At 44.5% G+C, this 14,993-nt stretch overlaps 1 protein-coding gene across 50 annotated transcripts in view; it reads right to left on the bottom strand.

Annotated features, from left to right (window-relative positions):
- Nucleotides 1-14,993, bottom strand: part of nfixa (nuclear factor I/Xa) — a 110,958-nt gene that overhangs the window by 6,157 nt on the left and 89,808 nt on the right. For 7 of the 50 annotated variants that reach the window (XM_085774957.1, XM_085774949.1, XM_085774965.1 and 4 more), the window contains 5 exons: nt 13,923-13,997; nt 9,452-9,580; nt 6,134-6,303; nt 4,342-4,489; nt 1,940-2,028 (listed from right to left, as the gene is read on the bottom strand). In XM_085774957.1, the coding sequence (XP_085631083.1) occupies nt 1,940-2,028; nt 4,342-4,489; nt 6,134-6,303; nt 9,452-9,580; nt 13,923-13,997 (611 nt within the window). The remainder of the gene's footprint in view (nt 1-1,939; nt 2,029-4,341; nt 4,490-6,133; nt 6,304-9,451; nt 9,581-13,922; nt 13,998-14,993) is intronic. The other 43 variants (XM_085775020.1, XM_085775039.1, XM_085775064.1 and 40 more) reach the window with 10 other exon arrangements.

Here is a 14,993-nt window from a genome sequence, read left to right as displayed (position 1 = left end):
TCTCTTTCTAACCCCCCTTCAAGTCCAAGTTCAACTGCCTATGACATCATGTCTGGTTGCCCGCAGCAACCAGACAGCCGGGACGTGACTGTGGAGTGCACCGAGCTTCGACTAACTCCCTCACTCTTTTTTCCCTCCCTTTCTCTGGGTCCCTCTTACTTTTTTCATACATGCTCCTCTAGTATCTCTCCCTCGCTCTCGCTGCTGCATGGCCGAGGTCTCACCACCAGAGAGCTCCTCAGTCCAGCTTTTCTCTGCCTCTTGCGCTGACAGCAGTGGGAAGACTCTCCCTCTGTCTTGGCTAGTTGGCTAGCAGGCTGCGAGGCGGGCTGGCAAGGCCATCGTCTGAACCTCTCCATATGCCAGAGAACAGCAGGATAGGCAGAGACCTCTGTTACTCACTCTGGCTGAGACTGTTACTGACCTACTAGGCTCAGCTAACTGGTAGCAGTTGATACCAGTGCCCAGATTCTCGCTATGCGCGCTGTAAACCCGGCAGAAATGTTCAAAGTGGACATTTTTCAATAATGTTTGATAAGCAATAGAAAGGAGATAATAAGCATTTGGAACAGATGCAAGCTGTTGTAAAAGCTGTGTTGTTGTTTAGGAGAAAAAAATTAGGGGCAAGAGTTTTGGCACAGAGTTGAAGTGTATAATGTGTGTTTGTGTGTGTGTGCGTGTGTGTGCGTGTGGATGTCCCCTCGGTGCTAGGGCTACATCTGTGGGAGAGTGGTGCAGGTGGGGAGCTTGAAAATACTAGAGGGAGCAGGAGGAGGAGAGAAAGGGAGAGAGGGTGGGCTGCTGATGCATGAGGGAAGGGAAGGGAAGGGAAGGAAAGGAGGGGGGCAGGCGAGCAGAGCTGTGCCGAGGAGGAATGCAGATTGTTTCCATGTGTGGGGAGGACAGGAGAGCCGAGTTGGCTGCAGGCAGGTGCGGTTAGCCCCTAATGAGAAAAGTTGTGTTGGTGATGGAGGAGGCCCAAGACACTGCAGCCCAGTGGCAGAGCGCAGCCAAAGCTGAAACCACAATGTAGTGCACTACTGGCCTCACACGCTGCACTAATACACACTGTGGGGCCTAGCAGAGATAAATCAACACTGCTGGAGCTGAAACTAACTGGCACTGCTTACATTCACTGTAGGGAAACTACTGTGGTGCAGAAACTGTAAACCAATACTGAATCTAAAGGCCTTGATACATGGGCAACACTTTGTATCAATGTAGGTGGGCAAGTTTGCAAAGAAATGATCAACGACACATGTATGTTAATACCCCAGTCCATTAAAATGTCCTTCTGAATTTTTTTTTTACCTCAATGTGTAACATGTGGACAAATGCATCAGCTCAAACAGGCACCACTTTTCACAGTTGTTGTTTTTTTTTTTTTAGCATGAAGGAACAGTCTTTAAAATGTCTTTTGAAATTGATGTGTGGCAACACAGTCGCAACTCAAGTTTTCTTGGAGATGGGTCTGATTTAGTTTCACCTTATCTTCATCAATAGCTACTGAGGTTGACTATCAACGGAATTGCTGCAAACTTGACCTGCTGAGTCTACAGTATCGATTTAGCAAACTGATGTAGGTAACAGCTCTGGTTGGCTACACATGTCATCTCAACTTTTAGAGTAGTAAAATATTCATACAGTTGATCATCACCGTTGCCATGGGCTGAATCACTGATTGTAGCATGCTGCCAATCCGGAGCCATTGTCTGAGCATTGCCTCTGTATCACGGCCTTCACTCTAAATGACATGCTTGTCCCTTTAAACCCAAAAGACGCCTGCGTTAACAGTGTGCTGGGAAGTCGCATCCACGTTCAGCACTGAGCAGTCACCCTTACAGTGAGTAATGAGGGAAAAGGAAGAGGAGACATAAAAACAGAGGAGGAGGTGGTGAATGGGTGGATGTCAATTAAATGAGGGAGGTTGGAGGGGTACCTGAGTCTGCTGGGGGATATTCAGAAAGTTGTCCCGTGTTCCGATGCCGACAAACCGGTTGGGAGCTGTGGAGCCTGGCGTGGAGTATGCTATAAAGAGAGAGACAAGTGTGTACATGCTTTTACACACACACACATACACGCTGAGCTTATAGTAGAGTTTGATGCTCTCATCATTGTAATCTAGATAATTCACTATAATATTAACTTTCTACAGGGCTACACATCACTGTCAAATCAATTACTGGGAGAAGACAGTAAGGGTCAGGGATACTGATGCCCTATTAGTCACATGGGTGATTTGTTCATGTTGCGGGCAGATTCTTTGTTGTATCCCTTCACTGAAACATTTAAACTGTGGTTAACAGAGGGATGTGCAGTCTGTTATGATTAGTGCTAACATGAAGAAGCTACTTCCCGCAAAACATGGCTGCACTGTTAGTCACAGACGCTCCTCAGCAACCCCTGGCCTCAGGAATAAACCATCGTAATCATAGAAAACCACTGAGGACTCACTGTGGACTTAATAAAAGGGTGACCGATGGAGGAACACTATTCATCACCAGTGGTAACCAATGCTCCATTTAAATTTAATGGGCTAAGAGGAGCATCTTGCCTACAAAGTGACACCATTCGGTGATGCCACAGGATCAAATTTAGGGCAGTTGTGCTCACTGGACTCCAATATGGCGGCTGAGTAGAACTTTTGCTGTGCATGACTTGAGTGAGGTTGAGGGGATGGGGATGTGGGGGTGACAGTGAAAGGGCTGGAAACTGATGCATGAGTGAGGGTGAGAGTGTACCATATGGCTGTGTGGTGTGCTGTGTTGTGTTGTGTTGTGTTGTGTTGTGTTGTGTTGTGTGTGTGTCTGTGTTTTTATTATGACTGTAATTACGATATCTTGAAATCAGAGACAAAATTAGAGAGGGGAAGAAAAAAAAAATACAGTGATAACAGTCACCGGAATGAGAAAAGAGACGAAAATTACGATATTTATTTATATAGATGTTCATATAAATAAATAATGAAGTGACACGTTATATTGAGAGAGCTGGAAGGGGGAGGGGAGGAAAAAGGTTGATAGGACAGGAAGAGGAGAAAAAGCCAAAACAAAAGGAGAAGATGCCCCGGTTGCTCCGTCCAGTGCCCCCTCCTGGTGTGCCTCTCCCGTGGCCCGACTCTTGCACTGCACCTGTCTGGGTGGAACCAACCAAAGCCTCACCGCTTCCTGATGACACTCCTCTCCCGCTCCCCCAGTATAGCACTAATTAGACAGGTTTGATTAGACTTTATCATTCATGTTTAGAGAGACTGGGTTTGTTCTTGTTATACTGTGATTTCCATGTTTTTTGTTGTTCTCAATTTTTAATTGTTGTGAGATTTGTGTGAAAGTGGCAAGGGGATTGGGTGGGTAAAGTGGGGCATGATGTTTTTTTGGAGTCCACGCCAACTGCCCTAATTTTGTTCCCTTAAAAAGAAAAAAAGAGAGAAATAAAGGAAAAGAAAGGAGGATATGAGAAAGGAGGATATGAGAATATATCAAATAAAGAAAAGGAACAAAGCAAAAAAGAAATGAGAGAAGGGGGTAGATTGTATTGCCGCTGTCACAGACATGCAAAGTCTGCGTTGATCAAAGGCTTGCAGCTACAGAGGCAACGTGCACAGGGCCCTGCTCTGCTCTGCTCCCCCCAAACTACAAAACACATCAAAAAGAAGTGAGAGAGACTACACTGCCTCTTGTGGTGCTAGCAGGAAACCCAACACCAGAGAGAGAGAGCGATAGAAAGAGAGAATAAAAAGATTTGAGTAAAGAAGAGGGAAAAGGCTGAGAAGGCTTGCAAAGACATGAAGAGAGAAAAGGAGACTGGAGTTCAGAGCAAGAGAGAGCAAGAGATATAGAAGAGCTTGAAAGAGGATCTCTGGTTTGGCAAAGGCGTGGCTTCTGCCTTGTCAGAATTGGATGTCACTGGTACAGTACAGTTCAGTACTGTGGCGTACAGTCCATAAGGTGATGGATGAAATAGGAGTGAAGCTCCTGGGGCTGCTGAGTGTTTGACTGAGCAGATGGCCGACTAAACTATGAAGAACTGCAGCAGTAGTCATTGCAGAAGTCCCAGGTCTGTGCTTTGTCAGTAGAAGTACTACAAGATTAGAAAAAAAAGGCCCCAGTGAAGCTGCACTGTACATAAACACAGGGACTTCTATGATGACTACATCTGTTCTAGGACAACAGACTTGATATAGTATTACTTGGAACAGAGGACAAATGAGCTGCCAGCTAAGAGCTAATCAACCTAGGGGAGCCTAGAATTGGCTTGGACTGGCCTCTGTGAGAAGTCTGTGGGGAGACTGGGGCAATAATAGGGGTTTGTGGAGGGGAGTGGGAGTAGGGGGTGACTTACACGGAGATGCGGGTGAGCTGAGTCCGCCGTCAGTAGGCGTGCTGATGGTTTTAGAGTCGGGCATGGGGAGGGGCACAGGGCGCGCCACCGGGGGTGGCGGGGGCAGCAGGAAGGAGCCCGGCATTTTGCTCTGGCCACCTCCATTAGGCTGCAGACGGACCATACAGACAGGGTGAGCACACACCCCGAGAATTTACAGTTTACAGGGAGTCAGACACACATACACACACAGAATAAGGTCACACGCGCAGTCCCATGTGAAACACTTATATACAGACAGACAATGACAGCATCCACACTTGCAGTCTTAAGTACTCCAAGACAAACTAAGATACACACAGACCCACTTGGTCAGAGGGACATGAGGGATCAGTAATCTCATGTGATTAAAGCAACGCACACACACACATCGGACAGTCTGGCCAAAAGTAATGAGGTAAAAAAGAGGTGGAAGAGTGATGAACACTGTCACACATAAGGGGAAACACAAAATAGAGCTGTCATAAGGGAAGGCTTTTTAGTGCAATGTAAGAGCTTAGAAAAGGGAGAGAAAAGGTGTCTGTGTGTGCAAGTGCGCAGTGTGTGCCCATGTCAGATTTTTACAAAATATCTTTAGTAGGTGAAGTAAGGAGAACAAAGGATAATAAGACATGAAAAGGTTTGATAAGTGGTTTTAAAGTTGCTCAGAAGGCCAAGTTTACAGTAGTGGTTTACAGTACTGCCAGCATCTTGCACCTTATTGAAATGTGTGTCAAAACTATTTCTGATATGTCCCCATAAGGCCTAGTTGACAGCCAGCTGTATGATGTGCCTCTGTTTTGATGTTCGGAAACTCTAGCTCTCAGGATGAGTGTGAGGTTATTGAACGGGCACTCAACTCTGTCCCAGAAACACGTTGTGCCTCGTTAGCTTGGGCAGCTGGTTTCCTCTTGTGTTAACAAATCAAATTGTGGTTATTGCCTATACATGTTATACTGTATTATATATCACTTGTTCTTCTACCATACTTTGTGCATGTGCCACTTGAGAGAAGATTATTGTTGACAGTAAAACAACATCACCAAAAATGGGTCAATTAGATTTCTGTTGCACCAGGAGTCTTGAATGTCTGCTTCAGGTTCCCTTTATGAATACATAACTTTCCAAACGCTGCCATTCTGAATCCATCTTGAAAACCCTGTACCAGCCTTTCCCATGTTTGCAGCCTTTCTTCTCTACGTTGAATCCTCTTCCAGTTGCCACACTTACAGCCCAGGACCTGTCTGCCTAAAAGGGCTTTTTGATATTTTCGTTCTGAATGCTACTGACAGCCAAGATCTTCCCTTACCTTATTGTGGGAGAAGGCATTACATTATATGTTGAACCTATGATGAGTCAAATGTGGTTTGGCTCCTTTCCCCCCAGTTTTCTCCAGCTGAGCTCTTTCTTCTGTTTCAGCACATCTGGCTGCCTCCTCCTGTTAGATGCATTTGCCCTAAAGCCATTTTCTTCCCTGGTGAAGTTGCTTCACCTCATAAAAAAGGCCTTTATTCTCTCTTGTAGGCTCAGTTGACCTTGTTGCACCTGTTTATCTAACAAATAAGTTTTGAAATAATGTGGAAGCAATTCTCTATATAATAATGATGCTGTTTTTTTTTTTTGTTTGTTTTATTTACGTTTATTTCATTCTATATCAAAAACTAAAAAAAAAACTGACTTCTAATCAGTGGCCACTTTTCTTTTGTGTGAGGCTGCTCCCCAAACCACTCCACTGTCACATCACCTTTCTTTGCTTGACACACAGCTCACTTACCTGTGCACTGGGCTGTCCTGTGCCGTCAGTGCACACAAACTGCACAAACTCCTTAAGCGGGTCCTGGTGGTGATGGTAGCGTATGGTGGGGTGGGTGAAGTACGGGCTGGACTGCTGGATGATAGAGGAGGAGGGGAAGTGCAGGGCTGAGGCTGAGGCACGGGGACTCCCTGAGGAGAGAAATGAAAAGTGGGACAGGAAACAGAAGAGGAAGACAGACGTAAGGAGAAGATACAAGAAAGACCAAAAAGTGTGAAAAATACGTTGAGACTCAGATCATTGTATTCTAATTCTACTTAAACACAACACACACACGAAGCATCCACAACGCTCTATACTCTTTGATATTCAGTACATTAACATGCACACCTATGAGAGCTTAGAAGACATGCATATAATTTAACTAAGCACCAACACAGCTGGCATCTAAGACCAGGTTGCTGCTTCAGCCTATTATAGTCATAACACAGAAAATAGCTGTGACATTCTCTGACTGAAGCAGTTTCTGCTTACAAATGACTGGCATTATCCCCAGCTAGTGGGCAACATCTGGTCCCATTCATTTTATAAATCAGCCCACTAGATTTCTCTGTACCTCTGGCTTGGCATCACCACACACACGCACATATACACACATTTTCACAGTCCCCTACAAGCTAAAGTGTGTTACAGTCTTTCTGTACTCTGCTTCTTGTCCATTTTACTCTTTCTTTCCCTCTCTGACACAAACGCACACACACATAGACCACTGGGCTATGACAGAGCCACACACACTGAATTTTTCCACTTTTGTTTTATCGCTTGTCGGTGATGTGTAATCAATCAGCAGCATATCCTTGCTGTGCTGTTCTGCCCAGTAGTTTGAAGCTTGAGAGAGAATCTCCTCTCCGCTCCCAACCGACCACAAAACGCCTCCCGGAGACATTAGTCACTCAGCCAGCCAGCCAGCCAACCACACACAGACACACGCGCACACACGCAGACACACACACACACACACACACACACACACACACACTACTCCACTGTCTGTCTTGTCTGCTGAGATTCTATGGCTTTGGTAATTTGGCACACCAAACTAAAGAGGCAAGCTGCTAGGTGAGGGGAGCCTGGCAAACAAGCATCTGTGATTATGTCTGTCACCTACCATCTCTTGTGTATACTATACTCATCAAATGTGTAAGTGCTTGTTCCTTCTAACTTTTGGGTTTTCCTGTATCAGTGTCCTCGTCTTTGTGTGTCTGTGGTTTTTGTCTATGTAAGTGAACTTTGTGTGTTGCAACTTGGTGTGCATGTTATTTTGTTCTTTGTCTGTTTGTACGTGTTGCTATGTCTTTTGCAGCTTTCATGTGCCTTTGTATGTACGGTATATTGGTGTGTGTGTGTGTGTGTATGTGTGTGTGTGTGTATAATCGCCGCCACAGTGGCGGACTCTCCAGACAAGTATAATCAGACAACAGTCAACCTGGCAGCTCTCCACGACAGCCTGAGCCAAAAGCAGGACATAAACCATCCAGTCCTTACCCATGAACACCAACACTCACTAGACCTACACAACAACAGCTAACAGTTTCAGTCCATCCAAATCAAGCTACAACTGCTAGCTGCATCTTCCCCCTCTCTGTGTCTACCCCCATTTCTCTTTTCATCCCTCACTCCTTCCTTCCTCCCATCATCCTCCAGTCTCTTTATAGAACCAAGGCCTCCGAGGGACATTCCATTTGGACAGCAGCCATTTTAGCACAGAGAGTCCTCCACAAGAGTGTAAATTTACACATGCACGCATGTGTGTGTGTGTGTGTGTGTGTGTACGTGCAAAATGCACCCGTACACAATCTCTAAACACTGTCTCATTACAGCCTCTCTGTTACATGAAATCCTCACAGCCAACAGTCCACACACACAGTTTGGAGAGAGTGAGAAGTTAGCTGGGGAACAAAGAAACCTGAGCTAGTCCCTCACACCTCTTCAACTCACGCACAAAGCAGAGTAGCACATTTTAAAAAATCAACACAAATGCATAATTCAATCTGGTGCTTTGGTTTCTCAAGGGGGTATAGGACTGCTCTGTGCAGATAAACAACACGGCTTAATGGTGCAAGATCCGGCCTGGACTATATTTTCTAAATATACAGTGGGGAGCTCTGCAAGTAAAATTCAATACGTTTCAACATGGAGGGCAATGAGTCCAAATGACCTTTACATGGTAGGTCTGGTTTGGCTGTGGACCAAACCATCCCTTTGGGAGACAAATGGAATGAGGGAGAGAGATAGAGAGAGGAGGACTATTTATTCCTTTGAAAAGTGAGACCAGCCTACAGGGACTTGTTGGCAAACTTGAGATCCTGGAGACTTTGGGATTTCTCTGACGGGAGATGGAGAAACCGGTTATCCTATAGGACTGAAAAGCTCTTATGAGGACAACTTGTCCTTAGTGGTTCTGTTGAAACAAGAACTTGGAAATACTGAAGGTTGAATTAAGAAATGTATCCACTACATTGTGCATCTGTTCAACTAAAAACTCTATATCAATCCATGCTACTTCTTCCTTCTTCCTCATACCTGCAATTCCTCTAAATTCTCAAGAAAAACTAAAGAAAACCCGTCCAGGTACTTACTTTGAAGAGCAGAAATACAACTTAAGTGGTGTGTCTGAATGTTAAAGACAAAAACGCTATGGTTCGCTAATAACCTGACAGACTGGGGCACTGTGGCAAAGCAACAAACCCAGTGATAAAAACCGAGCGTTGAAATGCGCTGGTCTCTTGACTCCCAGTCAAATTCATTATATCAGAATAAACACTTTTGCCAGTTTAAATGAAAGAAGTGACCTCTAAGAACAATACAACAAATGCATGAAGCAGTAAGATGTGAGGCAAACCAGTCACAAACGTATGGATGTAGCAATGGTACCATGCAATGACAATATTAAAACAAACAGGCAAAAAGATGGCAGTAAAAATGGATGGATGGAGAGATGCTGAAAGAGAGAGAGAGAGAAATTTATGCCAAGCCATGATGATAGCAGTAACACTGAACAGGTGAAACTCTGCAGGCATATTGCTTCTCAGCAGTTGAAACTGTAGGATTGGAAAGTTTTTGTTTTTGTTTCTCAGCAAGTATGTTTAGCATGTTCATTTTCAGGCACACGGCTGCAGAAAATTGATTTTGTTTGTTTCCAGGGGAGTTTTGGGGCTGTAAATATGGCACACTAGGATCAATTTTGACACTCCCTTTTCCTTCTCTCTCTTTTTCAGATTCTAAAAGGCAGGGGGGGGGAGGGGGGAGGGGTTGTTGGGTTCATGGCAGGGCTCTCACCTGGTCTCACTCCTGCCAGCACAGGCAGCGGGTGGTGTGTGAACGCCATGCGGGGGGACCTCGTCTGGGAAGTCAGGGCGTTGAAATCAAACTTCCCCGGCTTCTTAAGTGAACCAGGCGAGGACAGTCCTGACGAAAAAAAAATGGGATCAACAAAAAAAGTGGGGGGGGGGAGGAAAAGAGAGAGTTGGTTTTAATCAACAAAATGTCGCTTATTTAATTGGCTACACTAAAAAAAAAAATCACTCTGATTCTTATTGACGGGGACTTGAACAATCACGATTTTGAGTGCTTAATTTCTTCACAAGTTGATGGCAGTGCATTGCTCCCTGTCCTTTTGGCTGTTGGTAATTCACTCCCGACAGCTTCAATGAGTCAATCACAGGACTCTGTAAATGATGCGGCCAGAGAGCATAACGACATTAAAAGACCCCCAAAAATCTTGACCTGTTAATCATTTGGTTTTGCTGCTCCTAGGCTGTAATAATTCATTCAGAAATATACTATAAGTTTCCCTATTCCCAGCTTTATGGTCATATAATATGGATTGAGCAATATTTCATAGCCTAAAGTGCATGTCTTCAAAGTAAAATAGGGGAAAAACAGTGAAAGCCGATCTGAATCTGGTCTTTGTTTCAGAGCCAAAGCACATCTGTAGCTATAATAAACTCTTCTGTGCCACTGTATGTTTTTCTGTCTCATCTCCTTCTCTCTGTTTCTCCCTCCACCACTCCCTCCCTCTCTCTCTTCTCTCAGGTGCCAACTCGGGGCTTTCTCTGTGTGTGAGCATGGCCACCATACAGCCACAGTCAGCTAGTTGTGGTCTGGCTTCAGCGAAGCTCACAGGCTGGCTGCACGAGAAGAAGGCTTCATTCAGAAATAGCACACACTGTACAGTATGGACACGGCAGCTGTTGAGTGCGAAAGACAAGCAGACGGACAGAGAGAGGAGACAGAGGGAGAGAGGGAGAGAGAATGGGAGAGGCGAGAAGAACGTGGGAGACATGAAAATATGCAAGGGAGCGAGAGAGCAAAGCAGAACCTGTGAAAAATGCAGCAGTGTCTTGTTTTTCAATGCGTTGCTCTGACGACATGTATGAAATTGGAATGTCATAAGATGTTAAATATGGTTATTATCTCTCGCTCACACACACACACTTACACGCTCCATGTCTGAACACACTCGAAAGCAAAAGCACATGTTCAGTCACAAAAAACAAAGACCCTTACCACACCGCCACATTTAACTGATGAAACAAGACAAAATTCTCCCTCACTAAGTTTTCCTCTAATCTCCCTAGTAGGTGAGTGATGTGACAATATTCTCATTTTAAACTTTTTTTTAGACTGTTGTTTTGTAGTCTATTTCTGTGGCCCCTCTGCATCAAAAAAAAGAGCATTAAATACGATTCCTCCTCAGTTCTCCAGCTGGAGATGTGTGAAAGTCTATGGGAGTGTGGGGGCGTGTAAAACCTTCCCTCCCTGTGTGAAAGAGTTAAGTCTCAAGCAGGTGGGAGTGAATGTGTGAACCATTTATGTCTTTAGCAGACATATATTTCTTTTTTTTTCTCCCCCCACTATGGTGGGAGTCTGGGGGCGTATTGTACTGTCAGACAAATTCCAAGCATGAAGACAGCCCTGATCCCACTTCTGACACCAGTAGTTAGCAGTGATTGCTATGACACTGTCACACTGGTGGGAGCTAGCTGGAAATAAAAAGCAGTCTGCAGAGACTTAGACAGGGAAAGGCACCTGGAGGAGAGAGCTGGGAAAGACTGAGATTTGGAAGAAATCAGAACTTTGTAGATTAAAGAGTTTATGGTTTCAGAGAGGTAGTTGTGTGCTTTTATTTTGGAATCATCACATAATACTCCAGTATAAAAAAAATATGAGCCAGGAAACACAGTGCAGCTCATATGAAGACTGACATCCGTATACACAGGAAGTTCTAGCACTGTCACGGAGGTAATGTGAAAGACAGTATTTCAGACTGTGCAGTGGTCTGATCTGATTTGTGTGCATGTGAGTGTGTGCGCATGTGTGTGTGTGTGTGTGTGTGTGCCACAACTGCACTGTTTCCTCTCCTGGCAAGACTGAGTATTTCACTGGCAACCAATCAAGCGCTCCCATGATGACCCTTCTGTCTCTTTGCACTAACAGGCCTGCCACCAGATGCGCCTCTGAAGCACACACAGACGCAGACATACACACACACACACACACACACACACACACACTCTCTCTCTCACTCTGAAAAGACAGGAGACAGTGGTTTAAACAAGTGAAGCGAGATCAGGGGATTCTCCTCTCTCCAGTGATTTAAAGCACATATGTGAGTCCAGTCGTCCCCTCTGAGGGCCTGTAACATTTAACTGAACGCACCAAGAAAGCCCCCCACCACCACAAGTCTCTGGTGTCTCAAGAAAATTTCACAATCATTTGGAACTAATATGAAATCATGGTTGTTTCGTTTGCCTCCACTAACCTCCCCCACCCCTCCTCTAGCCCCTGTGGAGCAGATGTCTCCAGCATCCTCGTGGATCCCAAGGCTACACACACACGGAAACACCATCTGGGACCATGCTTCAGCTGTGCGTGCGTGCGTGTGTGTATGTGTGTGGGTCTGTGTGGGCTGTGTGATGTATGTGTACAGAAATCTACCATGTGTGTGTTTGAATGTAACTATGTTTGTGTGATTTATATGTATGTTTGTATCTTCATATACGTGTGTTTGTGTGTGTGTTTGTATTCTTTTGGTTGTAGAAGAAGTCGGGGAAGACAATGGTGCTGTGGACAGACGGTGAGGCACACCTGTGTGTGTGTGTGTGTGTTTTCTGTTGTTTTAGACACCCCTCGGTTTGTTTGTGAGAGTGTGTGTGTGTTCGCTTGTTTACATACCCCCAACCTGGACAGGATTCCCAGATGAGCTTTGCCTGTGGCAGGTGGGATCCTTTGGAAAATCGGATACACACCGTACCAAAATCGCACATTCTCTAATTGCTCCATCCTTACTCTCCCATAGCTATCAGTCTCTCTTTGTTGCTTTTTTGCTTTGGCTTCTCAAGTGTGAAATACATTTTGTGCTGGCTACTGTTTAAAAGTGGTGCGAAACCCACACACATACAAAAAAAAAAAAAAAAACGTCTGATAATTACAAAACATTTTGGCTTCCTAATTTTTCACTTGTAAAGTGAAAAGAGTCTGTAAATTAATTGGTAAAGGGACCAGATTTGCATGCTATTCTACACCTCTATTTGCCAAACTCATTAAGAGGTGTACAAGGCTATGTGCTGCACTTTGGAGAGTAAGGGGGTGTACACATAGACAGAGAGAAAGAGAGAGCGAGCGAGAGTCAGGGAGAGACGGGGAAAGAGATGGGAGGTGAGGCTCTGGTGCGCTAAGGCGTGCAGCAGCCTCTGTTGTGGCTCTGATGAGCAGCCTCTTAATTACATTTACAGCTAAGAGGAGCAGGAGCAGGAGAGCAGCCGCTGAGGCTCGAGTGAGAGTTGACTGGGGCAAAACCTAACCAGGGCTCTTGGCTCTTTTAGTTCACATCCTGACAACCCTTCTCTCTCATTAGCCATCACCATTTAAGTCTTCTTCTCTGCTCTCTTCCCTCTCTCACCTCCCATCCACTTGGCCGCTCTCTGCCTCTCTCTCCTCCTTCTCTCCTCTGACATGTTTTCTGCCTCCCCAGGGTCCTTCCTGCAGTACACGTTTTCAATTAGACAGAAGGGAGACAGGGATGGAGGGTTGAAGGGAGAGCTAGGGAGCAGGAGGAAGGGTTTTACACCTCTGATCCACAGACGGTAAGCGTCTTAATGAGGGATTTGAAGCAAGGGAGGGATGGAGCGACAGAGGGAAGGCAGCAAGGCAGGCACCTGAACACCTGCAGGGGTGGGGAGCATGATAAGCATGTGTGTTTCAATGTGTGAACTTCTGCATATGAGGGGGGCTAGAGGTTTGTGAGTCATCGAGTGTGTGTGTATGGGGTGGTGTCTGAATATGTACTGTATATGTGCATGTGTGACATCTGTCGGTTTAAGTGCCGCTGGGAAGACTGACTTCAGTGAGATAAAGCCAGCGACCTTAGGTGAGCTACTTGAAGCCTCATGTGTCACAGAGAGAGCAAAGCCTGAAATGAATAATCCTTGACAATCCGACGACAATACGTCACAATAAATAAAACTTTGATCAACAGCAATCACATCAATCTGATGACAACTAAACATTACTGAAGTTAATACACAAGCACAGTCCAATTTTTGTTTATCCCGTTTGTCCTAACCACAGACATTCATACAATTTAAATACAAACACGCATACAGTATACATGATATATCTATGTGTGTGTGTGTATATATCATATGCATATACAGTATATACACACACACATACACAGGAATGACTGTGCTACATAATAGGCTGATAAATAGCAAATGTATATGAGTGTAATCAATGTTGTTCTAACCATGGTAAGGAAACTGCACGCCATCGTTTTCATGTTTTATCTTCCTCTCCTGCACACTCGCCAAATGGTGCTGCACTGAAAGTGGAGAAGGGTATTGTTAACAATGAGATAGAGGAAGAGTGAAAAGAGACAGAGAGACATAGAGGCTGAGAGAGAGAGAGAGAGAGAGAGAGAGAGAGAGAGAGAGAGAGAGGGGTAGGGAGAGAGGTAAGAGTGAACATTTGTGTATGAAGGAGGTGAATGGCTGATACTGTAACTGACACAACATCTGGTAAACTGTACGTGTGATTATGGCTTCAAGGTGAGGATGAGGAAATACGAAGCCTTGAGATTTGGGAGTGAGGATTCAAGTGAAGGAAACAAGAGGGGTTTTCTTCTTGGAATTGCTTGGTTCTTGAAGGCATGAGGTAGAATAAAGAGGGTAATGTCCAAAAGCTGAATTACAGAGGTAGTAGTACTGCCAAAACAATGGAAGCACCAACATAAAGCCTTAATACAGGCAGCTTTAAGCTGTTATTTCACCCTTGATGCATCTTGGCATTTATATTGCCAGTGTCTGAAGCTATTTGGTGGATGGCATTTAACACCATTTATCCATGATGAATTCAATTTTCTGGGGTTATAGTGATGATGTTCAAAACATTCTGACCAAAAATGGCTCAGACTGTCATTTAAATCATGTTGATGGTCTTAAAGCCATTTACTGAACAACAAAGGAAGAGACTATTACAATTACTGTAAAATAGCCTCAATGTAAAGTGAGAGTGATGAGTGTATTTTTATTGCTGATTATATTTTGGTTGACGAGACCTAAACCTGGATAATCTGTCTAAGTCTCCTTTATTTTGGCAGGTGCTCTTAAGTCTTTGTCATAGACTGAGACAAATTTGGGAAAATCGTGTGATCTTAACATTTGTATTTTGTAACTTTGCATAATGCTAAAATATGTGGCAGGGAATTACAGGGTATAAAAGAAGTCAAGTGCCTTTCTTTACACTACTTGACACTGTGACCAGAACATAATGGCCGTCATGGTTAAAGCTTTCAATATCAGATAAATTAAGCACTGTA

The sequence above is a fragment of the Trachurus japonicus genome, chromosome 1 (genome assembly GCF_045865225.1).
Source record: "Trachurus japonicus isolate A0001 chromosome 1, Traja_1.0".
Lineage (NCBI taxonomy): Eukaryota > Metazoa > Chordata > Actinopteri > Carangiformes > Carangidae > Trachurus > Trachurus japonicus.
This window is presented reverse-complemented; position numbering and strand designations above follow the sequence as displayed.